Consider the following 27629-nt stretch of genomic DNA (forward strand, 5'->3'; position numbering starts at 1 on the left):
TTCGCGTGGGAATTAAAGACTTGAAGCCGCATCTACGCCGTCTAAGTGAGGGTTGGGGCTGGGGGGGTCTAGAATTTCCTAATCTCTGCTGGGAAGCATAGCTGTCAACGTTTCCCTTTTTTAAAGGGAAATTCCTTTATTCCGAATAGGATTCCTCGCAAGAAAAGGGGAAAGTTGGCAGCTATGCTGGGAAGTGTCGCTCTATTTTTGGAGAAAATCCAGCTTCCTTTAACTGAAAGGGAGGAAGTTCACCGCGGAAGTGAAGGACTGCGGTGGTGTGTAACTCTTCGTTTTAATCTCTGCAACTCAGCCTGTGAGGCACGTAAAGGCCTCGAGAGACAGAGGTTCGGACTGGCCTCCCACTGCCATGTCGACGTTCCTTGGCGTGTTTCACCTTGGAGATGCCAAGAGTTAGGGAGACGCCGCCTGTCAGCCTGCCTCCATTCATCCCTAACGCTGGAGTTCTTTGGACTACAACTCCCGTCATCCTTGGCTGGGGCTGATGGGAGTTGCAGTCCAAAACCACTGAGGGGGTGGGGCAAAGGTTTCCCGCCACGGCGCTGCGGCGTTCCGTCCAAAGCTCATCAATGCCCGGGCTGTGTGCGTAGGCGTAACATTTGCGCGCCACTCTAACCTTTCCTTACCTCTGTGGCTCCTCCCTGCTTCTGGTTGCCGCTTGTCTGGGCCCGGAGCCCTTTCACTCCCAAAGCCTAACGAAGCAGCACAGCCCTTTTCAAAAGAAGCGGCGCGTAAACGGAGGAGTTTTGCCTCCGCCCATGACCCGTAGTGACAGAAGCGGAGCGGGGGAGGAAGGAGAGCGAGAAAGGCTCGGCGCTGAGGGCAGCCCGGCTTCCTGCCTGGGAAGCGCAGCACAGCCTCTCCCGATGTAAAGCGCCGGCCTGAGAAACGCCGCCGCGCCGCGCTCTGTAGTCGAAATCGATGGCTGGGGAAGCAGCTGGAAAACTACCTCTCCCGTGATGCTTTTCGAAAGCAACCGCCTTTCTCTTTCCCTGCCTGAGGAGCCGAGGAACGCGGCCCGCAGAAGGGCGCAGGCCACAGCGCCGAGCATGGACGGGGGACCTGCGTGGTGCTGATTGGATCCCTGACCGGCTGGTCGTCGCTCCCCGTCCTGGCGGCCCTGCTCCTCCGAGGGTAGGCGGCTGTCTTCTCCCTCCGTCGCGGGAACGGGGTCTCCGGCGCTTCCTCTGGCGTGGGGCTTTCTGAGCGAGGAGGCGCAAGACCGTGTCCTGAGGCAAGTCATCGGGTGGAGATGCACCGGGCTCCTGCTTTCTGCCTCGCCCCTTCCTGGCACTTGGGCTTGGCCAGAAGAGGTCCCAGCCGATTATCTCATGCCCACCCCCCGCCAGCAACATTGGCCGCTGCTGTTTATACGGAGTCATGAAGATGGACATCGGGATCTTCCGCCCCTGGGGACGCTGCTGCCTGAGGCAGTCGCCTCACCTTGCTTCATGGGTGTCCCGTCCCAGCCCTGGTCCCCCGTGTTGCCTGCTGCTGCCTTACATTCTAGCATAGGCGCCTCTCTCTAACCTTTCTCTCTCTCTCTCTCTCCCCCTCTCTAATGAGATCGTAGTCTAATATAGGCAGAGAGGCAAGTAATGGAGGAGACGCAATGAGAAGAAAGGTTGGGTGGAATGGACTTGCATGTTTCTTAAAGTCATGTTGCAGTGGAAACTTATGGGGAAGATGGGGCTACTGCCCCCCCCCCCGCTGTGGAGGCCAATCCACCCAGTGCCAATGGGGCAGTGCCCCAGCAGCATCAGTCCGGCCTTAAGACAGCTGCCAGCCTATTTGCCTTCTTGCTTATATTCAGTCCAGGGAGTGGCGCTTCCTGTCAGCTTCTCCTCCTCATAGAACTGAGCAAGGAAGAGCAGGAAGGAGATGAAACTAGAATGGGATGGCTCTACCTCACACTGATCTTAGCGTGACCTGCTGTTGGCCTCCTTGTCTTCTGCCTTGCCAGCTGCAATGGGCACCATTCACCACTCTCTCTCCCACTAAGTGGTGGGAAGTTAAGGCCAAATATCACAAATGCAGATTTGCTTGCAGATTTGTTCTGGCAGCAGGTGTAGGATTGCCTCCTGTGTCATTTCGAGTGGCGTGTTTTTAAACATGCCGTATTGGTCAGATCGATCAGTTGCTCAGTGAAAGACAATAAGCTTCAGAGTGAGCCAGTAAAAATAGATCAGCTATACCTTGAAGCTGTACTGATTTCTAGCCATCCTTGAATTTAGAGCTATTGTATGCAAATATTTGATTCAGGATTATTAAACTGTGGCATCAAGAAAACAAGTGTAGTGTCTCTGAGGTTACTCTTGATGTCAATTTTGGCCACACTTCTATGGCTGGTAAATCTGCTTTGCTTTACTTAAAATTAACAGCACAGAGGAGCACTTTTCAAGACACTTCCTAGGCAAAGTGCCACTGAGAACTTAACCAGACTTTAAAAAATAAGCCTATAATTGAGCTGGTACCGCCATTTCACAGTCTTTGGTTTTCCTTATCTGTTTGCTACATCCTAAATTTATTTTGCATATTCCCTGATGGTCAATGCATTTTTGCAAAAATAAAACACGACCTACGGTGTGGGTCTCTTTCTGAGGAGCTTGAACAAATGCAGTTGTATTGTAGGACTTGGCTGTAGACAAGGAATTATGTGATGTGCTCTGGGTGGAAACTGGAAGCATGTAGATATGGGTCATGGATAGTGAGGTGGTCAGGGATTATTTCTTAATGAACTAAAGGTAATATATATGCAGTAAAGAAAAAAGTCTTATTTTCAGATGAACAGAATAAAGGTTGATGAGGAAGAATACTGGCACAGTTCCAAGTGTAAAGCATTTACGTTTGATGATGAAGATGATGAGCTTTTTCAGGTACAGTTCCTAGTCAGAACAAACTGAGAATGCACTATGCAGTGTCTCCTTGCCTGAAATGTTACGGGAAGCAGAAATCTGCATATAGTGTAGTCTTTTTTAAATTATTGATGGATATGTTTCCATTGAAGGAATTAAGAAAGTAAAATTGAGGAATTGCTATACAGTGGTACCTCGGGTTACGTTACCTTCGAGTAGCATAATTTTGAGTTACGAACGCAGCAAACCCAGAAGTATATACTTCCGGGTTTCGCCACATGCACAGAAGCGGCGCCTCCGCATATGGACTTTTCAGGGTAAGTATGGACCCTGGGACGAATTAAGTTCGTATCCGGAGAGTGCACTGTATTTATATGAGCAGGAAGCATCATGTATGATTGAATGTGTGCACTTCACAAGATGTAAGATGTGTGCACTTCACAAGATGCACAGAACTGGGATTCCTGATCATCTCATTCTTCATTCATTAACAGAACACGTTTCTAGCCCTTGTGGTTGTGAAGATGTGCTTGAAAGTGAGCTTGCATCTGCAGGTTCAGAAATTTGGTATCGTGCAAAAGCATCTTTCCCTACATCATAGCCTCCAATAGTCCTTACTCCAGATATATATTTTAGTCCTTTCTTGCCACATCATTTTTTCAAAAATCTATTTTCCTGCTACTAAATTGTTCCCTGCCAAACCATTTTAATGTCTTGTAAAAGTTGAAAAATGGGTACCCAATAAAACAATGTAATAGTGCTGCAGGGCAAATATGCATTATTTTAAATGAGGTGTGAACTTGGCTTGTAACATTCTTTCACAATTTGCATCTGGTATATAAGGATTTGTTTGACTTTTTGTGGGTGGCATGTATCTAACACTTTTATCTATATTTTGAAATGAATATTTTAGATTTTAAAAACTATTTAGAGGTCTTTTGTTGAGTAAGTGGTATACAAATTTTGATGGATAAATAAATTCAACTTGTGCACAAACATAGAATACATCTGTTCTTGGGATGCCGGTTCTTTAGAATGAAAGTGTACAGTCTATCTGGGTGGAATAGGGCTTGCCTTCATTTTCACTTTGGTTTTGTTCATAGCTGAAGGAGTCGAAACGAACAGTGAACAGCCTCCGAGATATTGTAGATGATGACGATGATCTTGAGAAGTTCAGCTGGAGTGGGGAGCCTGTGGGCAGTAAGTGGAGCAGAATGTTTTTGCATCTATCACCCATTCTTTGAATCTGAATTTGATTATTGCTGCCCACTGACAAGAAAAATCTCATTAGAGCTACAGTCGTTAGAGCTACACCTACTAGGAAATATGGCCTACTGAGGTTTAGTGTGCTTAACATTGAGCAGGAAAAGTGTCTAATGGTTTCATACATTACCACAATTGTTTATTTTGCCTGTTGTGTGCTTGAATTCCCCCTACCCGTTTCTGATAAGTGGAAAGTGTGCAAACAAGGCCAAACAAATGCAGGGAGTAAAATGACTGCTTCTTTCAAAAACAAGTAGATTGATGGTACATTATGGGGGGGGATCCAAACCATGGTGTGTTTTGTGAAAACCCGGCTTGTTCCTTCACTCATTCTTCACTACTTACCCCAAATCCTGAGTGCATCATTCCTATGAGCCTCCCTATCAAAGAATTTCCCATGAAGGTAGTCTGTGCTTTGAATATTCCTGATTTTCCTGTTTTCCATGTGTTTTCCAAGAAAGAGAGTTTTTTAAATATCAAGGGTAGTTTAAGAGTTAAATGTCTCGTATGAGGTGATGATTTAGAAAAGCAAAACATAAGAACCAGGCCCAAAATCATGTATTCCAGAATCAATAACCCTTCTAGAATTTTAAAAGCCTCATCTTATGCTTGCTAGAGAATTTACTCAGATAGTGCTCTTTCTCTCTCTCTCTCCATAGGCATTTCCTGGTCAATCAAGGAGACCGCCTCCAGCAGCAACAATAGTGCTGAGGGAAGAGACTTGGGTGGGCAAAGAGGCTCTTCTTCATACGGAGCATTTCCCAAGCAAGCCTCTTCTTACTCACTGAGCAGCTTTTTCAAAGGTAGGACCTTTACTGGGACTTAGAATCACAGAATTGTAGAATTGGAAAGTACCCTGCAAGTTTTCTAGTCCAGCCCCCTGCAATGCAGGAATCCCAACTAAAGCATCCCTGACATCCAAGGAAGTAGAGATCACTAGCTGCCGAAGGAGTCCATTGCACTGTTGAACATCTCTTACCACCAGAAAGTTCTTCCTGATATTTAGTTGGAATCTCCTTTCTTGTAACTTGAATTCATTGGTTCAGGTCCTATCCTATTTCTTCCATGTGACAGCCCTTGAGATATTTGAAGATGGCTACCATATCCCAGGCTAAACATACCCAACTCAACCATTCCTTATAAGTTACAGATAGGTAGCCGTGTTGGTCTGCCATAGTCAAAATAAAAAATTCCTTCCAGTAGCACCTTAAAGACCAACTAAGTTAGTTCTTGGTATGAGCTTTCGTGTGCATGCACACTTCTTCCTTCTGTTTCAGTGTATCTGAAGAAGTGTGCATGCACACGAAAGCTCATACCAAGAACTAACTTAGTTGGTCTTTAAGGTGCTACTGGAAGGAATTTTTTATTCCTGATAAGGCTTGATTTCCAGACCCTTAATGATCTTGGTCACCCTCCTCTGCATATGATCCAGCTTGTCAATACCCTTCTTAAATTGTGACTCCCAGAACTGGACACAGTATTCCTAGATGTGTAATGGGTTTTCAGTGTGAGGTGATGAATCTAGCTTTCTTAGCCTTTCTTACTTGCTCTTTCTTTTCAGGAAGAAACAAACATGGGAGCTTTCAGTCACTTTCAGATGGTAAGAATCTAGATCTTTGTCCCCAGATTGCTTGAATGGTTGGCTTCTCCTTGCACAACAGTGGAAATTCGCTCCACTTTCTCCATTTCCCTGGCTAAAATTCTGACCATCTCTCTCCTTGAGTACTGCAAGCTGCTTCTTTCTGGCTTTCCCTTCCCACCACAGTACTTCCATATCTATTCAGAGCCCTACTTCCCAAACAGAATATATGGGAAGGTAGCTAACAGAGAGTAGCCTCCGAGATCATTATATAATTGTACCCTTGAAGCTGGCACTCCTTGCTCCCTTTTGGCTTTTAGAAAGAAGGTGATAAGTTGTGTTTGTTGCGGTTTAGTCATCCAGGATTTTCTTTCTAATGTTTTTACAACTTCTGGTTGTAACTGGTGCTGTTTTATTGTGACTTCATAATTTTGATGGTGCTTCTGTTTCAAATGCAGTGTTTTTGAGCTACTTGGTGGACCAAAATGACGTGGAAAGGAGGGCTCTAAATTGTGTGGGGGTTTTTTAAAAAAATGCTGTCGTTCTCTCTTCAGCTCTTACAGACACAGGATTTAAAAGTTACGCCCCAGAACTGCGCAGACCAAAAGCAGACTATAAGGTAGGTATAATTTTGGAAGCCTAGATTCAGGACAACATTAAGGGGTGAAAGGGTTTGAAGCTGCAAACACTCCTCTTCTTCGCCCAAGGGCTGTCTTCTGGATGCTCACTCCACAGAGACTAGGGCTGTGATGCTGTGCATGCTTATTTGAGTGTAAGCCTCATTGAACATACTTGGATGATGTCAGGAGGTTTACAGCACAATCCTGTGCAGGTTCCACTCTGTTCAAGTGGGACTTGCCCCCAGGTACTTGTTCACAGAATTGCTGTCTTAGAAGCTCTCTACCTTTAATAAGCAAGGAAATTCTCTCTAGTGGGTGGGAAAGGAAAGTGGGGAACCATGCTCCTGCATTGTCCCTTTTCTGGAAACTGCCATCATAACAATGTATTAATTTTGTCCATTTAAATAATGGATAGCAAATCTCACTGAACATGTTGGCATCAGGGACGACTAATGTGTAGTGGGCATCAACCTTTATTTTTTTACATTTATATTCTGCCTTTCATCCAGCCTGGAACCCAGGGTGGCTTACATGGGGTTTCCAGGCAGTCTCTGCACTGATCAGACCCAAACCTACTTTGCTTCTGCAGGGTGGTAGCCTCATGGGGCCTTCAGACCATACCCAGGGACCATGCAGCTCTTCAACTTTCTTTCACTGTCAGTGACCAGCGGCATAGCCTGGCACGATACACATTCAATTTTAAGCCAATCCTAATGCATGGCAGACCATATGCACCCCCCCCCCCCGCAGGCTTGCAGCCCTTTACTTGCAGAACATCTTAAATATGTCATCCCTCCCACAAAGCTGTCTTCACAGGCTGTGGCTGCTTTTATTGTGCTGTGTTCCAGACCTGTTTTGGGTGCTTTTGCGTGCAATACTAGTCGCAAATGACTCTCCTATGAGTCATTTGATGGGATGCAAGCAATGTTACTTCTGACACCCTGCTGTTGGGGTATCTCAATCATACCTATAAGACGAAGGAGTTTGTCCGAATCTGTGCTTCTCAAAATATTTTGAGTGTTAAAGGCATCATGTTTTTGTTTTGTTACATTTCAGGATTACAGCAGTGACTGGAGCCCTAAAGACACAGTAAGACGGCTGCAGAGAGGCAAGGTGAGACTCTTCTTCCCTGCTTCTGAAAGGGCCAACCTTTGAATTTTTGGGTGGTGCTCCCATGCATATCCATTTCTTCTGCTCCTGCATGTCAACGCTGGAGATGTGGCTGTTGGTGGCTTTTCAGAGTTCTCTGTAAAGAACAGCCCTGTAATTTCCCTGTCTGAAAAGGAGGAGTTGAGGTCCTGCAAATGTCAGGAATGCCAGGGGATTATAGCAGAGGTAGCAGACTCTGCTCCATAATTGAAGCATGTCCCAAATGGCAAGGAATAATACGTTATTTCACTGACAGCTTTGGAGCAGGTATCCTGAGAAAGCATCCATAGATCTGGTGCAGGGCTCTTGATGCTTTCCGTTGGTAGATCAAAGGGGAACTAAGTTATTTTTTGTGAATATAGAGGTAGTACACAAGCTGCTCCTGGCTGCTTTAGAACTGGCAATGAGCTGATATGCCACACAACATCTGTGTTTAGGAAACCTTTCTGTAACCTTTAGAAAGTGAATTCTTTGTTCCATTTTAGTCTTAGAGGTTAGGATGAGAAAATGGGGGTATAAGAAAGGAAAGTTCCCAGGGGCTATAAAGGCTCAGTTTCTGTTTAGTTTTTTATACCTACCACCCACTAATGCATATTTCTTGATGGTTTAATTTCATTACCACCCACCAGTGCTCGATGGAAGGAGGATTCAGCTTGTGTCGCAGAACCCCCTACTGCCCACCTAGAATCCTGAAATGCCCACTAGTGGGCAGTAGGGACCAGGTTGACAAGCCCTGATTTAGACAGTGGGTTCTTAACAGAGACTTTGCGTAGTGATCTAAGGCCTGCAGTTGGGATAGAGTGACCAAAATTCTTTTTCTGAAAGAGGATTCCTGTTGTACAAATCCCCCAGTAAGGACTACCTTTCAGTGTGTGTATCTGCTCACATTGCAAATTCATGGATATAGAAGCACATGATAAGCTGTTTGTCTTGGTGGCTCAGAATAATTTTAATTGTGCCAAGACTACCACTCTGGCAACAAAGGCTTCCATTGGTATATTTTGGCTCCTGAACCGCATGGAGAACAAATGACACATACAAATGATTAACCAACTGCAGCTCCTCTTCTGAGGAGTTTTATGATGAGCCACCTGTGTAGCTGTCTGTCTGAAGCAGGCCTCCACTCAGATAATCCAGGTTCCTCTCTAATCCTTCCATTATTGTCATTCCGTTCTAGATCTGCTCACTGGAGAGGTTTCACTCCCTGCAGGACAAGCTGCAGCTACTGGATGAAGCTGTTGCAGTGCATGATGGGAATGTCATTACAGCCGTAAGTGCTGTGATCTTAAAATGTAGGGCAGAACAGGATGGGGGATACATGGCTACAGCCTAGTATGATCCCATTAACTTCTGTTTCTGTGGCCATTTGCATCTGAATGTGGGGGGTTTTACAATCAGTTTTCATATATTGGTTCTGATTAGCTGGAATTGAGTTTTAGATACTGGTTTCGTTGATCATTGGAAATATTAGGTTGCATTTTAGGAGACAAGGCATTTCCTTAACTTCCCTTGCCTCCAAGGATATGAGGTATAAATGAACCTTATGAAGCTCTTCAAATATTTTCCCTAAAATGTCCCAAGGTCCAGATGCCATGTAAATGTTCAGGTTTCTAACGCAGCAGAAAAACGCAAGTGTGCTTTCTCATATGCAAGGTTCCACTATAAGTCACCTCCCAATTAGGTTAATGAGATGGGAAAGATTATTTCCCTGACGCCTTTGAGAACTTCTGCCTGGCTAGTTTATTCTCCTGGGTTTTGTAGGCCACTAGCTTTACCATGCATATGAAATCAGTTTCTCTCCAATTCTGGGCAGATACCACAAATCAGATGCTGTTGCATCTGCTTCCTAAGCAACCATTTCCAGTTATGCCTCAGGATCGTGGCAGAAAATAAGCTCCTTGTTGTCCATTTTCTTTCAGATCCTAATATTTCTGAAGAGAACATTGAAGAAAGGTATGTGTGCCTGAAAAGTGGCTAGACCCAGTGGCAGGGGCCAGGGCAGATTGGCTGTCTTTCCAGACCATTAAGATTACTACTTTTTTTTTTTTTTTTGCCTCCTTATCACAGCATTTGTGTTCATCATAATTTTAGTGCCAACAACTAGAAGGGGATAGCTTTGTTTGGAGTGGGAGGGGAACAGCCTTGCTGCAGAGGTTGACTATAGCGGCACTTTACTAAGCATGGAGAGATTGGGGGATGAGGATTGTTGTCACTCGCCATCAGAGATCTGATGAGTACCATTTGTGTATCACGTTCTAGACCAGGCTTCCTCAGCCTCAGCCCTCCAGATGTTTTTGGCCTACAACTCCCATGATCTCTAGCTAGCAGGACCAGTGGTGAGGGATGGTGGGAATTGTAGTCTCAAAACATCTGGAGGGCCAAGGTTGAGGAAGCCTGTTCTAGACAGCATTATTGCAGCTGACATATTGGGAGGGAGTGGCGGATGAAGAAGGAGCTGCACTTCCTCTGTGGCAATATTTTGCCTTTTGGATGGTTGAAAAATGCAATTTATTCACCATGGAAATGGTGCCTTGACACAGACATTTGGGATCCAAGTAAGCCACTGAGTTGACAAAAGGCTGCCTCAGGTGACCGATTAGCACTGACATTTGGATTCAGTGCCCAAAATCAATACCTTGATTAATCCAAGATGGCCACAGTTTAGGCTTTCACCTGTTCTGACAAACCATATGATGACAACTGTGTGCATCCCAGACCATTAGCCACCTGTATTATTGTAAATGAAATCTATTAAGATAAAAGAAAGTGCTGTGCCATCTTCCTGCTAATACCTGATGTGAATGAGAATGATTCACTCCTGACCAGGCCAGTCAAGCACTTCTTGTCTGTTCATCCAGAAATCCTGTTCAGAGAGCTGGAGCTGCGGCAGGTGGCCTTGCGCCATTTAATACACTTTCTCAAGGAAACGGGGGACCAAAAACTTCTCCTGGACCTGCTGAGGTAAGATTCCAATGGAGCAATTCTTGTTTTGCAGGGCAGTTTTACCTGCCAAGTAATATGTATAAAAATGCATATGCTAGAGTCAAATGTACGTAAAAACTCTTATATCAGTGAAAATAAGATACAATGATGCATTATATTCAGTTGTTTTGCGAGAATGTGTATTTTGGAGCAAAAATAGAAAATTTGTATATTAGCAGAAATTCACAGTCAAATGCTGATGAATTTTCAAGAGGACTTAAAAAAATCACAAACTAATGTGAAAATCTGGGGAACTGAATTTTAAGAATGGAAGAATGAGAAACTGAAATGGAGAGATTTGCCCATCCTTAGTGCTTAGCAGGACTATTGCTTGTTTTTCCTCTGCAGGTTCCTGGACAGGACAGAGGAGGTTGCAGTGAGTATCCATCATGCCCTGGCTCACTTCTTATTTGTAGGAAACAAAGATGTCCCAAGACATCCACTCAGGGCTGGCCCCAGCAAACTGAATCAGCTGCCTCAGGTGGCAGAATCCCATGGGGTAGCACCCCACAAGCATTCCTGCTGCTGCCAGGGTTGCAGAATGGCTTCTGGTGGGATCTTGCCAGAAGCCACAGCCACATAACCCCAAGACGTGAGGCTTCAGCTGCAGGGAGGCAGCAACACCTTCCCATTGCACCTCAGTTGACGAAACGGGACGGGCCACCCCTGTATCCATTCAGTATATATTTACTCTGCACATCCTACTAGTTTAAGTCAACCCTTCTTGAGCCTGCTGTGTGTGTCTGTTCCTGCCTTCTCCAGTTGACACAGTACCGTGAGCACCTGATGATCCAGGATGTGGAGAAACGAAAGGAGTTTCTGAAAGGTTGCATTGGGTAAGTAGGTTATGCAGACATTAGTTTTTATAGGATGAAATGAGTTTGAGCCCTAGACGTGAGGTGATTGCCAGTAAGCAGAATGGCCTTACTGTTCCTGCAAACCAGGAAGGGGAAGAGCAATGAAGAAAAGCTTTAACATTTAGAAAAAATTAGAAAAATTGTGACAGCAGTCCCTAACATGACGTTAGATGTGGAGAAATGAATAGAGAGGCATTTTTCTCCCTCTCTCCTAGTACTAAAACCCAGGATCATCCAGTGAAGCTGAACAGTGGTGGGTTCAGGACAGACAAAAGTAGGATTGGGGAACCTGTGGCTTCCAGTTGTTGTTGGATTCTTTAACTTCCATCAGCCCTAGTCAATAGGACCAGTGGTCAAGGATGATGGGAGCTGTTGTCCAGGAACATTTGGAGGGCCAGAGGTCCCCCAACCCTGTTAAAGATCTTAGGGCCAATCCCTGGCATTTCCCAGTAGGCCAGAAATTGAAAGCAGCTCATTTTTAGGGTGGGCAGGGAGCTCCAAAAATAACCACCAACGTAGTTCATAATATACGCTTCAACATTGTCATGCACAACAACCCAATTGGAACTAAGGATGGGCAAAATCAGCAAACCTTTTATATATAAAAGGAGAAATCCAAAACTGAAAAGAAACTCTTCTCCAATTTTAGGTTGCCATTTTCATTGGAAGATGCTGCTCATGTTCAAGACCATTATACGCTTCTGGAGAGGCAGATCATCATTGAGGTAAGGTCTCTTGCTCCGCCTTTGGGCACATGTAACTGGGAGTTCTCCCTCCTGACTCTGATCTGTTTGTTGTAATACCAAAGCTTCCTACTTGGATTGAAAGGGGGGAAATTACTAGGGGCTTGGCTTAATCAAGCAAGTCACATCTAGCATGTAGGATGGTTTTCTTGCTGTAGCCAGTCCATCATGATAGATGCTGAGAGACTGTTTAGCCTTCAGGTCATGCTGATAACTTACAGCCCTGCACTGATTTATAAGACTTGGCTGTAAGATTACTTACTTCCAAGAATAAGATTACTATTCTTGCTTTTAAAGAAACAACCTGAAACTCCTACTGTTATTAATAATAAGTAATATGCCATTGGAAGCCTGTCTTTAATTATTTTTATTTTATTTCTGCTATTTTTATACCACTTAACCACCAAAGTTTCTAAGTGGTATACATAAAAAATACAAAAAGCAGGCAGTGGATAAAATCATACAGTGGCTCTGTCTCTGATAACCTTCCACTGGCAGGCATTTTAGACAAGCTTCGGGCATATGGTGTCTGGTATGGCTGTTGTCAGTTTGCTGAAATTGTTTCAACTATGTTCATCAATTTTATTGTTGTGTTTTACCTGTCTTTACCGCTGCATTTTTGTGTTTTGTGTCTTCTTGTTAGCTGCCTTGAGCACCATTTGGTGGAAAGGCAGGATACAAATTTTAACAAATATTACTACTTGCATTCCACCTTTCCTCCAAGGTGCTCAGGATGACATGCAAGAAGTTTCCCTTTTCCCTCCTGCACAACAACCCTGTGAGGTAGCTTGAGCTGAAAGACAGTGGCTGGACTAAGATGACTAAGAGTGCAGCCCAGTGTCCACTTACCTGGGAGTGAGCCCCACTACCTGTAGTGGGCCTTATTTCTGAGTAAATGCTTGTAGGATTTCTGCCTCAGTATGCCTCATGATTTGAGCTGAGATTTAAAACTGGTCATCCTTGTCCCTATTATATTACCTTATAATTATCCTTGTTTTTCATGCAGCATGTTTTTTCTGGTCCCCCCCCCAGGTAAATGACAAGCATTTAGAGTCAGCTGGGCAGACGGAGATATTTCGGAAGTACCCTCGAAAGGCCTCCATCCTAAACATGCCACTGGTCACCACGCTTTTCTACTCCTGCTTCTATCACTACACGGAGACTGAGGTTAGGGTAACAAATATGGCGGGTCCTCTGTATTAGTTACTGAAGCCTCATGCCCTGCCGAAGAAAAGGGGGAGCAAGATTTGGCTCACATGGCCTGGCCAACGAAAGTAGCCTGTTGCCTCCAAATTGGCAATATTCTGTTCAAGTATTGCAGGATTTCCGAGAAAGTGAATAGCTGGGCTAGGTATAGGGATACTGTATGGGAGACTCCTTCCTGTCTAACGTACTTGGTTCAACCAGTTCCCATTATAATAAATATTAGCTATAACTGGAACAAAGTAATGCACCATTAGTAATGCAGTGGTTGTTAAAGGTTTGGAACATCATATTCCAAAAGTTGCATAATAATAATAATAATAATAATAATAATAATAATAATAATAATAGTGGCTAGCTAGAGGTTAGCTAACAAGTTAAGTGAGCATTGGGTATTTAAAATAATAATTTACTTAAAGGAAAGGTACAATGTACAGTTATTTTTTGTGTTTGCAAATGTGTGTAAAGATGAACAGATGGATAGATGGATTAGATGTGAAAATGCTAAAATAAATTTTCTGGCATTATAGACTTTAAGTCAGTTCTTGATTTGTTGTGGCAGAGCTAAAGGAGACTAGGTTTTAGAGAGTATATAGTGCAAGACTCAGACTTGGTCGTGAGAAAGAGGTGATCAGAATATCGCCAGTTTTCTATAAATTGCCTGCCATCTATAGAATAGAATGTTACAGAATAGTTGAGGTACCAACTAGGATGGGTCATCGCTATCCCCTCTCCTTTGTTAATTTTGCCATGTCTCTTCCTTCCAGGGAACATTCAGTAGTCCAGCAAACTTGAAGAAAACCTTCAAGGTAAGGGAGCTATCTGCTGGGTATAATATCTGTGCATTCTAGGAGAGGGCAACACTGTTAGAAATGTGCAGAAATAAGGCAAAGGTGTGCTTTGGGTGAAGGAATTAAGTCCTACAACAGATGACCAAGTCTAGCCGCAGCAGCTCAGTATAGCAAAGTTCATTGCACTGGCCTTTAGCACTTCAGTTTAGCATTGTGCCTTCCAGATATTGCTGCACTTCATCTGGTTGCTGGGTTGTACCTTAAGAATTGATTGGTGCCAACCAGGAGCTCGCAACCCAACCTGCTATCAATGCCTTTTCTAACATTTCAATGTTTCTGCCTTCTAGATCCCAGACAAACAGTATGTGCTGACAGCCCTGGCTGCTCGTGCCAAACTCCGGGCTTGGCATGATGTAGATGCTTTGTTCACCACCAAGGTGAGTCCCGGTGGTTTTCTCAAAGCCTGGGCCAAATATTGGGCCTTCATTGGCTCACGAGTATCAATGAGTTATTCTGCTTGACACAAAGCAAGGATGCGACTCTCCCAGGTGTTGTTGGACTGTACAAATCACCCGGGATCTGCCAACAGAGCCCAGTCTATATACTTGCCACCTCTGCGTTAAGATAACTGCCCTCCTGTAATACACTAGAGATCATCTCATACTTCAGTAGATCCTTGTTTCAGGCCTCTTTCACTCTTTCCCTTTAAGGATGCGGCACAGACTGAGAATACAGTGGCAGATGTGGGAAGCTGTTCATAAATTCTGCAGTCAACCTCCATTGAAAAAGAGCGGCATCCTCAGCCAAAGGAAGGATGCTTTTGCCATTTGAGTGTATAAGGAGGGGCATGCAGACAGAGGAGGAGCTGTCTTGAACATCCTTTGCTTGCTATTAAGAGTTTTTTTTTTTGCTGCATTTCCCATCCTGGAATCTCTGGGTTTCTTTTGTCACAAGATCTAATGTTAATGTGATTTTCGTATTGTGATTTCAGAACTGGTTGGGCTACACTAAAAAGAAAGCTCCTATTGGTTTTCATCGGGTAGTGGAGATCTTGCAGCGGAACAATGCCCCAGTACAAGTAAGTGAGTGACTTGCCCTGTTTCAGCAAACCAGTATCCTGCCTCTGAGGTTAGAGATTTCTAACTCTTCCCTGCAATTTCTTCATGTCTGCCACAAGTATATTCATCTTCATTTGGTTGTGCATAAGATGTTGGAAGGGAGAAGCCCCTCTGGCTGTGCTTGGTTTTCCTACTCCTTGATGGTTTTCTCAATCAAATCTATCTTTGAGTTAATTTATTTTTGTTTGACATATGGAGCATGGGGTTGCTGGCTTGACCGTGTGCCTTTTGCAGTATAATTTTTTTTATATCCAGAAATATAAACAAGAATAAATTTAAGCAAAAGCAACTCCCTTTGATGGAGGAAGGCAGGTGCAGAGAAATGTGGTTTACAGATAAACTTGGGAGATGGAGAAGAGTAGTTTGGAGTATCTCTGCTCTGTTGATGCTTCCTGTCTTTCTTATGCAGGTCTTACAGGAGTATGTGCGCCTGGTAGAAGATGTTGAGACCAAGTTGAACCTCGCAATGAAATACAAGTGCCATGACGTTGTTATAGATGTGAGTCCTTGCTGTGTGTGGTGGGGAGGAGTTCCTGATGGTTCTGGGAAGTCTGTCCTTGGACATAAGACGCTGCCTTTATACAGAGTCAAACCATTAGTCCATCTATCTCAGTGCTGTCTACACTGACTGGCAGCAGCTCTCCAGGGTTTCAGACAGAGGACATTCCCAGCCCTACCTGGAGATGCCAGGGGTTGAAACTGTTTTATACAAGGCAGCTGCTCTACCCCTGAGCTACATTTCTTCCCCAGAGGATAAGAACTGCTTCCAAAAAGGTTGAAGTGAAAGCACTGATTCTCCACTGGGGCAGTGCTCTGTCCCAAGGATCCAGATCCAGACCAGCATGAAAGATTCACTGATACCCCTAAGGACCCAGCTTCAGGGATTCCAAAGAAAGATGCCCAGAACACCTGAGTGATCTGTCCTAGTGGTTTATTATAAGAGAGATACATCAAGAGACTCACATACAACAATACAATGCTGGCTTCCTTGCTTCACCTCAGAATGGATGCTGAAGTAGCAAGCACCATGGCTTTATCCATGAGGGTTTAATATGTTAAGTGTTACTTATACAGAAAGCAAGCTGGCAACAATAATCCAGGTAACTCACCCCTGCCTTAGAGGCCCGTTCCCAATTCTCATCCATCTCTCAGATAAGAGAATAGTTGGCAGGCAGCCAATGGGCCTGGGTAACAGCTTCCCTTCTCCCAATTATGCCAAAAGCTAAGGCTGTAAAGCAAGCACATAAGCATATGTGATATGTAGCAACTCATACCAATTAATTCAAGATGACGTTTACATGCGTTCCACCATTTGGTTCCACACAGGCAGCTTATTTACTTAAAGCATATCTATTCAACTTTCATCAAGGGTCCAGGGCAGCTAGCAGACAACAGAAAATTAAAAGAACATTATAGTAGAGAAGCAAAATGATAAAAATGACAGCAGGGCTAAGAACAGTGGAGTAAAAACCGCATTCTTCCACCAAAACCCAATTCTATTAGTAAGAGTTTCCAGCAGAGTTAAAAACTATTTTCTAGCAATGCTTAAGATGCCCAAGTTTCAAAAGCTGTCCTTCTAAAAGGAATGCCTTGATTTGATGGTGGAATGCCATTAATGATGGGCCAAAGTCAGTGTCTCCTGGGAGGGAGTTCCAGAGTGCAGGCACTGAGAAGGCCAACTATGCTCTATCACTCTGAGATAGAGGACTGCCATGTACCTGAGCTGGCTTTTGCTTTTTAACTAGACCTACAAAGACTTGAAGGATCGTCTCCAGTTGATGGCGTACAGATGTAAAGTTGATCGGGGTTCTCCAGCAGAGGAGAAGATTGATAGCATCCTCAGCAACCCGGTAAGAAAGAACAACTCATTCATACAGTTTGCTCCAGGGCTGTCTTTAGCATATGTGGTGCAGGGGTGCAAAAATCCGCCCAGCACCCCCAATTTGGGGGGGGGGCAGGTCAAGGTTGTTCAGCTTTTTATAGAGGGGCAGCTCATAACTCATAAAAAGCGGCAACAATAACTCCATCTTTCCATTTTTGCTATGCAAAAATGAAAGACACCACTAGGGGGCGCCGCCAGATACATTGATTCTGCAGCTCTTCTGCAAAAGAGAACGGAAACGACCCATCAACAGCAATCACCCGGGGGTCGCGGTTAAGGGCTTAGGCAGCTTCAGTGGTAGCCGCCCCCCAGAATTTGGCACCCGGGTGCACCGCATCCCTTGTGCCCCCAGGTAAAGACGGCCCTGGTTTGCTCTCATTCCGTTTTTTTCCAGGTGCCAGCTTTGATTTAGTTGCAGAAAGTGAGGTTGAGCAATAAGGGCAAGCAGAAGTGATGTTGGGAAGAGCGGTTGATAACTGTTTAATGATCCTACTGTTGGCTCTTGTCACAGCTTTATCCTTTCATTTTCTCATGAGTGGTAGACATCATCAAACTCATCCCACATGCTGACTTTTTTTTTGTAAGGGAGACTCTTGTGAGATAGTGGTATCACTTTTATATCGGGGCAAAACAAAACAAAAGCCAAGTATCTGTGTTCGTTTATCATGCCAGGCAGTTGCTTTGAGAGTCAACTGTTAGCTTGCGTCTTTTCCCCTGCTGCCTCCAGAAATCCAATTCTACCTTTCAGATTCAATTTCATTTCCAATTTACAATGTAGTAGTGACTTGTAACAGTATACAGCTAGAAACCAAGAACATTCAGGACATGATTTCTGTGTACAAAATCCTTCTCCTAAATCGGAAGCTTAAAGACTTAATCCCCTTTAATGATACAGATGGCAGTAAAACTTACCTTCTACTTAATGGAGATGATTTGTGCAAGTTAATTGCTTGTTGTTTGATTTCCTATATGTCCTATAAGCTTGTGTGAAACAGGGCTTCTAACGCAGATTTTTTATTAATCCATTTCAAGCATTAACCCAAGATTGCTGGCTTTCATTTGGCTCTTCTGTTTCTACCGGATTGTCACTTAGCTGCACTGAAAGTAAAGTCTAATATCTCTATTTTGATTAAAAGATTAAAATATATAATTTTACTCCCATTGTTTTCTCACAAATTGAGTATGGAGTCCTCTCTCCCCATCTGTTTTGACAGGTGTAGGTTCACTGGCTGTTGTCCAGGCAGCTGGGAGGTGTGATGATATTTGAAACTAGCCATATCTCATTCTGTTTCTCTTTCAGCAAATCCGATGGAAGAATTGAGAGCTGCTCACTCATCATGGAAGAAGCCTGATTTTACTGGAACAATGAAGGCAAGCTGCCAAACATAGCTCTGCATTGGTTTTAATCCACTGCCCAGATTGTAGCTGGCTCTGCTTTTGGATCCTGGGACAGAACCCAAAGGAGATGTTCAGCCAACAGAACCAAAGCTAAAAAGCTGAAATCCAGCACTCTCTTTTCAACTTGACCATATGATGAATAGAACATGATCGCATAAATGAGAAAAGTACATGTGATCAAGAAGCTGGCTCCTAAACACTTCTATCTGTTCATCTGAGTCAGGAAGGATGGCTCCCTGTGAAATTGTTATTTATAGGAATTGTTTCCAGTCCTTTCATTTTATCCAGGTCCAAAGTGCGGGACAGTGACTGCTTTGATAGGATTGAAACTCAAGATAATTGGGATTTTTATTTAACTGAGGAAGGGCTGTATAAAGATTCTTCAAGGCGATCTAACCCCACCCGTGTTCTTCTCCCCAGATCATTGTATAATAACCACTTGCCTTTAGGCCAAGGAGAACATAAAACCAATTCTAGTTGGAGACTGACCAATATGCTCCTTGGACAATGGTTGCATTTTCCCTCAGCAAGGGCTAATAAGACTACTTGTTCTTTGGTACTTCTTTCATAAAATGTACCACAGGCCTGGATCCCTTTCTCTTCTGCCCTCTTTCTCCTTCATTTTTTCCATTCCTGTAAATAAAGCTTTGCCTCCCTCTGTGTGACTGCAATGTATTTTCTTGCTTTTTTTATCTTGCAAAAGTAGAATAGCCAGCTGGGGTTATCATGGGGTTGTACCCTCAAGGGATTATAAGTAAAATGGGAAATTATTATCTAGGGACTCTAAAGCATTTTTGTCCACTGTGACTCTTCAGTGAGAGGACATACATACTTTTATATTTATGTTTATATTTATATTAAAACACCACTCAATATTTTTTTTTAAAAAAAACCCTACAAAATATAAAACAGAAAAATCAAGAAAAACCCAACTACAAAACATACAAAAGTTTAAATACTAAAACACATTAATATTACCTCAACTTTCTAAGCATCTGGGTGTTGTTTTATTATTATTGTTATGTATTAAATTCCTATATGGCCCTTTCATCCAAGGATCACAGGGTGGTTTAAGAACACAAAAAATGCATAACATAGTAACAAACGAGCAATAACCTCCAGTGTGCATACTTGTCTAAAGAGTGCAGTGAAGATGCCTGCTTGATCTCAATAGGGAGTTCCAAAGTATAGGCACTGTCGCATTAAAGGGTCAAGTTCTTACAAATGCAGAATGGGTATGTGGGCACCTGTAGTGCCCGTCCACCAATCAAAGCAGTCAAGTGGGCACATACGGGATAAGGTGATGGGTGTTGAGATTCCTGCATTGCAGGGGCTGGACTAGATTGCCCCCAGGGTCTCTTCCAATTCTATGATGCCACAGGCATTTCAGTATAGTGATGTTGATTCACGTTGGGCTCAAAAGAATTCACTTGCACATGTATTGGAAGCTGCTTTAGCCTGAGTCAGACCAATGGTCCATATAGCTCAGTATTACCTACACTTGACTAGCAGCAGTTCTCCATGGTTTCAGAGTGTCTTTCCTAGTCTTACCTGGAGAAGCCAGGGACTCTTAACTGGGGACTTTCTTCAGTTGCTCTACCACCCTTGCACATCCTGTTTGCATATTCCTGCCAGGCCATGCAAAGCAGTAAGCTGTTGAACTTGGAACTGGGAGAGAAGATTCAAACTCCCATATAACCACTAGAAGCAAGCTTTAACACTGACTATTTTCAGATGTTCCTTTAGAGCAGCCTTTCTCGACCTTGGGTCCCCAGGTGTTGTGGGACTACAGTTCCCATCAGGGCCAGTGGTCAGTGTTTATGGAAGTTGCAGTCCAAGAACATCTGGGGATCCAAGGTTGAGAAAGGCTGCTTTAGAGTATATGAAGAGAACAGCTTTAATGTATGGTTTATACGTAAGCTAGTACCACATGTGTCAATCGGCCAATTCTGGTATGCCTGGTTTTAAAGTTTATATTTTTAGGTAACTGCATTCATTTCCCCTGATTTGCTTTAAGGTGAAAAATAAGGCAAGAAGTTTTGCTTTTTGTAAGTTGCCCTGGTAATTTCTTATGCATTAAAGGTCAAGGATATAAATGTTCCTTGTGCCTGTCTTGGAAGGCACTTCAACCCCAAAGGACACAAGGGACAGTTAGTCTGGAACACATAATTTAATGCAAGAGTCATTTTTAAAATAAATTGAATTTAGTTTAGAATTTTCCCTTCACACATAAGCATATATTGTAAGAGTAGAGAAAGTCAGCCACCTTAGACTCTACAGTCATAATGGCTGTTCATACTAAATAACAATTTTCAACACAAGGTATCAGCAGATTTAGACAAAGATGTCTAAAGCTCTGGAAAGTTCATATAAGACAGTTCAAAGTAGTCTGTACCTTTTAAAGATTTGCTCAGATTCCCTGTAGGGAGGGAAATGATTTGCTGTCCCCTTTAAAGGCAGCAATTATGAAGTCATCACGTGCAAAAATGGGTTCTAGAAACAAGGCTCAGTTACCAGGCATTTGCCATGACGACGGTGGTTTTGTTTGATAGCGTGGCAGTTGAGCAGGACCCAGAAGCTTTTGGAGTTAAAAGGGATGGGATGCTGTGCACTGCAGCTGCCTGTTTCTTTCAGCGGATGTGAAAGCTGGTAATTGGGTGAGGGTCTTTCCTTCTTTCCCCCTTTCTTGTGCCAGGCGAAGGCAATTTTGCTTCTCATGGCCATCAATGGTTCAACAGGACAAGATGGGTCCTTCTATTTCAATAGTACTATCCTCCAGTGTGGTGTAGTGGTTAAGAGTGGTAGACTCGTAATCAGGGGAACCGGGTTCGCTTCCCCGCTCCTCCACATGCAGCTGCTGGGTGACCTTGGGCCAGTCACACTTCTCTGAAGTCTCTCAGCTCCATTCACCTCACAGAGTGTTTGTTGTGGGGGAGGAAGGGAAAGGAGAATGTTAGCCGCTTTGAGACTCCTTAAAAGGGAGTGAAAGGCGGGATATCAAATCCAAACTCTTCTTCTTCTTGATGGCAAATTGATGACTTTGGTCAGTAGCTAGTTTCTTTTTTTCCTTTTTTTTAAGGCTATATTTTGAACTGAGCATGGGCTGAAGGACAAGGGACATCCACTCCATTCATTCCCAAGAGCTGTGCAAATAGCCACAGAGGTAATGTCTGGAGGTCTCCCCCTTTTGTTGGAAGCACAGAGTTTGTGGCAGAGAAGTTTGTTTCTCGTTCTGTGCCACTTCCCTGTGCGGTTGACTAAAGGCAAAAGTACCCGAGGCTCTGGGTGGCACACAAGAATGGCCACATGCACAATAGTTGATTTCACCCTTGCAGAAAGGGTGGTCACCACAGAGCAGTTGGAAATGGATGACCATTCTGCCACTATTGCAGCTGCCGCTCACCACAGAAGGTTTGTGTTCAAGCTCAAGATGGATGATATTATGGTGAACCTGAAGACCTTTCAGCCTGACTATGGAGCAGGGACACATGAGCCCCTGATGAGCCTAAGATGCCGTGCCAAAGGACTGACAGTGACTGCCTGTGCCCACGCATTCTTCTTCTGCAGACTGCTCCAAGCCACCAGGTAAAGTATGGAACAAAAAGCGTTCCTGTAAGATTTCCTGCTGTGGATTAAAGCTGCATTATATTAACAGAACACCACTTTCTTCCCTTTTCTCAGTCTGTGGTCTACAGGGGCAAAGCATAAAGGGACCTCACACACTTTTATCTTAAGATTCATTCTGACTTGTGCAGCTTTCCTCCTCCTGTTCTGTTTCAACAGAGTTTGAGTTTATTGATCTGTCCATGATGCAAGACATCGTTTGTAATGGATATTAAAGAGGGATGAAAATCACATAAAATCATAGAATTGTAGAGTTGCTTTTTATTTTTGCTACTGGGTGCTGGATGTTGCTTGTGTAATCTCATTGTATTTATAGTATTGACATTTTTCATGTGCTATTATATTTGCTGTTGTGTTGCTTTGCTATGTTATTATGAAATTGTGAGATGCCTTCCTGTTTTCTTGTTGCAGGCTACTTTTAGCATTTTTGTGCATGTAAAAGCAACATACAAATAAAACGAATGAATGACACTGCCACTTATGTTCTTCCTCAGGCAGAAAAGAGAGGGTGACAGCCAAGGCCTGAAGCTTGGGATTATTGGTGGAGGCCATATTGGGAAACAGCTGGCCAGGACAATGTTGCATCTGGGTGGCATGTCAGGAAAGAGCATCCAGATATCTACAAGGCGTCCAGAAACTCTGGGTAAGACTCAGGTGCTTGACAGGCATTCAGCAATCAATTTAGTAATCACAAAATTTAGGTGCACTCCTGCCTAGAGATCCAGGTGGAGGTCTTTATTCCAAATGATTGGTAAACAACAGGAAATAACTAGATAGAGGGAAGCTTAGAACAATGAAATCCTTTCCAATAATCATCCCTGAAGATAAAGAGGAGGAATATTAAAAGTCTTTTTATAGTTTTTGAAAGGTGGCCAGTTTCTGAGGTTTGGCGATTTTCGAATTATAGACTTTAAATCAGAGTTTTTGAAATAGTGCCAGGTGATTATTTTTTGCATTTGTTTCTGGGACAGAGGCTTCAGTCCTCCATAGCCCAGAAGAACTGTGGTGTATGACAGCTATCTGTGGTCATTATGCAAATTTCTCAAAGTGTCATCAGACGAGAGGACTTGGCTATAATGAAGTCATCTCGCATCACTGTTGTGGCCCATTTTCTTTCATGTTAATGTATTCATTAACTCCACCCCAGTGCCCTCTACATTAAGGCAGATGGAAAACATCTTCATAAGTAGTACACCATGTGCTCTAAGGGCATACATAGAGATGTTCTTAGTGGCTTCTCTGTAACTATGCTATACACCTCCCCAGGAAGCAGAGGCTGCACATCATCTGGAAGTGATGGTGGAAGAAGTGTTTTACTGAAACTGGCTTTTAATGGTAGAGAAAGGTAGGATACAATAATCAGCATTCTGTTTGGTACCCACTTCAGATTATTGGAACGGTGTATGCTATACAAACCAAGTGAGCTGTCTCTGTGTGTAGGATCACACAACCTTGCAGTGCAGTCCTGAACAGGTTTACTCAGAAACAAATCCCTCTGTGCTTGGGTGAGAGCACCACTGTGCTCTTAGCTGAAAGTGCATGGGGTTGCAACCTCAGGTATTAAATAGGTGGCCATTCTTATGTGGAAACAAGAGATCATTCTTCCTCTCCATTGTCTTTTCCAGGAGAATTTGAGACACTGGGAGTTACCTGCTTTTATGACAACAGGAAGCTGGTGGGCTGGGCAGATGCTGTATTTCTCTGCTGTCTTCCGTCTCACCTCCCACACATTTGTGCAGAAATCCAGGATGCACTTACAAAATGTTGCATTGTCTACAGCTTGGTCACAGCTATCCCTCTGCCCAGGTACTGTACATTAAAACACCAGAGCTAGCTTAATTTGAAGATATCATCCAATTGTGTGACACAACTTAAAAGCAACAAGTAACTATTTCCTCTGAGTTAAGCAATTGCTGGTGTCAAAGTTGTGATGAACCTTATCTATTCAAGGTGATCCTTCCTAGTACTATCTGCTTTACTTGGGAAGCAATCTAAGGATTTTGCTCATATTAGATTTTAGAATTCTGAGATTAGCAGTGCAAATCTATGCCTGTTTATTCAGAAGCAAGTCCCATTCAGTTCTCAAGGAAACTCTCCCAACTAACCGTTCATCAAATTATAGCTTGGGACCGCAATCCTATGCACTTCCCCCAAGATTGCACAGCTGGTATTAGAATTAGGTGTGTGACAGTGTTTAGTCTGTGCCATTAGATGCAAAACATGTACATTCTGGGTTATAAGGAAAGCCATGTTTGAAGTTTTTCCAATGTAACTTAAGCAGGGCACACTACCAGATGTGTTTGGTTTCTTAACTGCTTATACTATGACACACACTTGCTCACTCACTGCAACCACGGTACAAGCTTGAACCCCTAAAACCTCACATTGCTCAGAGATTGACACATTACAGAATGACCATTCTGCCCTGTATTGTGAGTTTTCTTAAGGATGTCAGGAATGGTGATTGTAAACATATAATTTTCATAGTACCAGGCTCTACCCATATCTTCTACCGAACATTTAATCAGTGTATTGTTTTAATGGGATTGCTTTATTGTATATTTTAATGATGAGTTTGTGTTTCAGTGTTTTAATAGGATTTTTACTGTGAATTTTAATCATTTATATTTTAATGCTTGTGCAACTGACTTTTAGACTTGTAAACCACTTAGAACCCTTTGGCATTAAGGGGTATATAAATGAATAACTACAGCAGCAACATGTAGAAATTGGGGGCAGTGATTACAATCCAGTCCAGTGAGCCCACATACATGCATGAATGCATTTTGAAGGCATGTAACAGTGGACTCAGCTACATTCAGGCAATGGTATCGTTAAACATGTGGTGTCTGAGCCTTTGTCAATGTGATTTTCCATAATGAGCTTTAGAACACGTTTTATCATTCTTCTTTTGCCTGCTTGCCTCTCAGACCAAAGTCCATCTGATTAACTCTGCTCTTATTTGCTTTTAGGCTGAAACAACTTCTTTCCTCCAATAACATCTTGAGGCCACAGTACAAGTTTGTGGAGAGTGGACTTTTTCAGATGTGGGAGGCCAGCAGGACAGTTGTGGAAGCCCTCAAAGACCCAGCTGTTATCCAAGCCACATGTCCCTGTAACCCGAGTGGTAGGTGAACTATCTTTCTTCACTTTGCAGCCTGTATGAAGAAGAGCGCTTGGTTATTGTTATGCGGTTAATTTAATGTTCACCTCTTATAATCAAAGCCCAGCTTTTGGATCTGTATGCAGGGAGGAGGTGAAATAGGTTCATTTGCCATGTCCTGGATCAAGATGCACAAAACAAACCATCCTCCAAAAACATAGGAGGTATTCTGACATCCCCCCCCCCGCTGTATGTGGCAAATGAGTGATTATATCTGAGCACTTCCAATACTTAACGTTTGGATCTGAATATTTTGTTCAGCCCACCTGCTGTTAAAAGCAAAGTTCACTTTTGCTACAGTTTTAACCATTTTCTTTTTTAGTCTTGGATGTTTGAACCTCATTTCTGTTAACGTTTCCACTCCCCCACATTCCACAGCTTTCTCTTCTCTCACTCTCTACCACCAGAGGTCTGTCCTCTGTCCCTGCATTGGCCAATTACCCCTTCTCAGTGCTTTTTTTCTGGGGGTACGCACGGGTACGCATACCCCAAACATTTTGTGAATATTTGTGTTTTTGTCCATTTACTGTATTTATTTTTCCTGATCTGAACTATAAAATGTTGATTTTCTTGAGTTAAAATGAGAGTAACCCTAAACATGTAAAAAAACAACACAAAAAACAAAACACTGTCCCTTATAATTTTTCTCTCCAGCCCAGAAATGAAGTCTCAGATGCAGGTGCCCCATCCATTATAGCTGGCTGCCATCAGCTTGGAAAAAGTGGCACCAGCATCACATGCCTACCTCTGAGACTCAATCCACACATGCAGCAGAATGAGATAGTAGAGTGGGCTGGAAGTGAGAGAGATTATTTTGGTTCATGCTTCCCTCATTATTTTTTTTAAAGCTTCCAATAAATAAAGAAGTAGCATATTTGCAAAAGGCAACTGAGCTCCTTGCTGCGCTAGTTTTCTATGTACAAGGACTTGTTTCTACAGAAGATTTCAAAAATGTGATTCATCCACCTGTAATCCTGAAGTAGTAGCTGCCTCGGAAATCAGCCATTTTATTCTTGACTCATTTAGCTGCCTTTCAGGTCAGAGTCTGCATCCACGGACAGGAGGAGAGATGCAGGTATCCTCTCAGCCCAATTCCCATTCATGATCCTGCTTGTGTGGGCCTTATATGTTTTTCCCAAAAAGGTGAGGGAAAGGGCCTCAGACAACGGCAATCCCTCACCAGGGAGAAGGGTCAAAAATTGAAAGGAAAGGTTGGCTTAAGGGCTGCATCATGCTGTGCCGGCCTCCTAGCAGTATGGTGAACTAAACGCTTTGTATGTCTAATACAGGGGTCGGCAACCCGCGGCTCCGGAGCCGCATGTGGCTCTTTTACACCTTTGCCGCGGCTCCAGGGCAGATGCTAGCGAGGGAAGGAGGCGCGTTGTGCGCCCCGACACTCCCCACTGTGGCGGGCGCTGTACTGGCTGTGACGTCGCATGGGGGCGGTCACCTTCTCGCCCGCCCGCTACATTGTAAGGGGCATGTACGCTGGTCACTGCATTGAAAGGGGGCATGTACGCTGGTCACTGTTTTGAAGGGGAGTGAATAACACACACACACAAAAAGGTAACTTGTTAATTTAACGTTTATTTCTATGAGGAGGAGTAATTCTGAGGGGTCAAACAAAGAAATAATAAAAAAGTGACAAAAAAGTTATTTTTATAATGACGAGTTTTGCGGCTCCCAGTTTTTTTTTCCTTCAGAAACGGGTCCAAGTGGCTCTTATTGTCTTAAAGGTTGCAGACCCCTGGTCTAATATAACATTTCTGTTATCTTACAGCGGAAATTGTTGTCAATACAAAGTGGCTGGCAGCAGTTTTCTATGCAGCTCTAAATAGCTACACATGGCAGCGTGTAACCTACATGAGAGCCCTGCTCTTCCTCAATGAAGCGTGTTTTCCTGCAAAAGCTAGCACCACCTCCTTAGATAATAGATCGGAATCGCCAGAGTTAGTTTGTGAAAACTTCATCAACCAAGCCTTCGCTTCCACCCTGCAATGTAATAAGTACGTATGACAAACTGGAAATAGTATTTACTCTTGACCTACTGAGCATTTTAAAAAGTTGATGGAGCTTCATCTGTGCATGATACTGAATTAGAAACATGCTTTCCAAGTAAAAGAACCCTATGTTCTTCAATCCTGATGACCCAACCCCCCCCTTGTTCTCCATGCACCCTCTAAATCTGTGCTGGGAGGTTATCTGGAGTGTCTGCTTGAGACAGGGTTAAACCTAAAGTTAGGCAGTTGCGTGGAAGTTGTTGGAAATGTTTCCATGTGGTAGTGGATTGGGATTTTCACAAGTCACGCATCCTGTGTATAGTTCTGATTGTGTGTGGGGTTGCTATACCCATTGCAATGGCCACTAAGTATTTGCAGCACTGG

At 43.5% G+C, this 27629-nt stretch overlaps 3 protein-coding genes and 1 long non-coding RNA gene across 6 annotated transcripts in view; 2 read left to right on the forward strand and 2 right to left on the reverse strand.

The window, feature by feature from the left end:
- Positions 1 to 691: 691 nt before the first annotated feature.
- Positions 692 to 19116, forward strand: VIPAS39 (VPS33B interacting protein, apical-basolateral polarity regulator, spe-39 homolog). Of its 2 annotated transcripts, none has more exons than XM_081173846.1 (20): positions 692 to 1252; positions 2802 to 2894; positions 3977 to 4073; positions 4796 to 4939; positions 5698 to 5736; positions 6270 to 6334; positions 7392 to 7448; positions 8662 to 8754; positions 9404 to 9437; positions 10343 to 10445; positions 10815 to 10842; positions 11229 to 11302; positions 11973 to 12048; positions 13099 to 13233; positions 14037 to 14078; positions 14408 to 14497; positions 15052 to 15138; positions 15588 to 15677; positions 16924 to 17028; positions 18361 to 19116. In XM_081173846.1, the coding sequence occupies exons 2-20, from the start codon at positions 2802 to 2804 to the stop codon at positions 18379 to 18381; spliced, it is 1473 nt and encodes a 490-aa protein (XP_081029972.1). In that variant the 5' UTR covers positions 692 to 1252; the 3' UTR covers positions 18382 to 19116. The 2 variants fall into 2 exon arrangements, with proteins under 2 accessions (XP_081029972.1, XP_081029973.1); XM_081173847.1 differs by having other exon boundaries at positions 692 to 1152.
- On the reverse strand, positions 3885 to 10403 carry LOC308575969. Its single transcript, XR_014002988.1, has 2 exons — positions 10277 to 10403; positions 3885 to 4064 (listed from the first exon to the last, which is right to left on the reverse strand). It is a non-coding gene; the product is annotated as an uncharacterized lncRNA (long non-coding RNA).
- Positions 15690 to 27629, reverse strand: part of SAMD15 (sterile alpha motif domain containing 15) — a gene marked incomplete at its 5' end in the record, with an annotated part of 22945 nt that continues 11005 nt past the window's right edge. Inside the window, one exon of one of the 2 annotated variants that reach the window (XM_081174301.1) lies at positions 15690 to 16406. In XM_081174301.1, the coding sequence (XP_081030427.1) occupies positions 16316 to 16406 (91 nt within the window). In that variant the 3' untranslated portion in view covers positions 15690 to 16315. Of the gene's footprint in view, positions 16407 to 23353; positions 23370 to 27629 lie in introns of those variants that run through there. The other variant, XM_081174303.1, reaches the window with a different exon arrangement.
- NOXRED1 (NADP dependent oxidoreductase domain containing 1) overlaps positions 21497 to 27629 on the forward strand; it is a 12906-nt gene continuing 6773 nt past the window's right edge. The window contains exons 1-5 of the mRNA XM_081174886.1: positions 21497 to 22043; positions 22577 to 22725; positions 23708 to 23888; positions 25055 to 25209; positions 27026 to 27251. Of these exons, the coding sequence (XP_081031012.1) occupies positions 21625 to 22043; positions 22577 to 22725; positions 23708 to 23888; positions 25055 to 25209; positions 27026 to 27251 (1130 nt within the window). The 5' untranslated portion in view covers positions 21497 to 21624. The remainder of the gene's footprint in view (positions 22044 to 22576; positions 22726 to 23707; positions 23889 to 25054; positions 25210 to 27025; positions 27252 to 27629) is intronic.

This window comes from Podarcis bocagei (genome assembly GCF_964188305.1).
Source record: "Podarcis bocagei genome assembly, chromosome: 1".
NCBI lineage: Eukaryota > Metazoa > Chordata > Lepidosauria > Squamata > Lacertidae > Podarcis > Podarcis bocagei.

Excerpts from the sequence above, each read along its gene's own strand:
- VIPAS39 (XM_081173846.1), top strand. The coding sequence starts at position 2,802 with ATGAACAGAATAAAGGTTGATGAGGAAGAATACTGGCACAGTTCCAAG. Across the intron at positions 11,303-11,972 it reads TTTCTGAAAGGTTGCATTGG|GTTGCCATTTTCATTGGAAG; the intron begins GTAAGTAGGTTA and ends CTCCAATTTTAG. Across the intron at positions 15,678-16,923 it reads GCCATGACGTTGTTATAGAT|ACCTACAAAGACTTGAAGGA; the intron begins GTGAGTCCTTGC and ends CTTTTTAACTAG.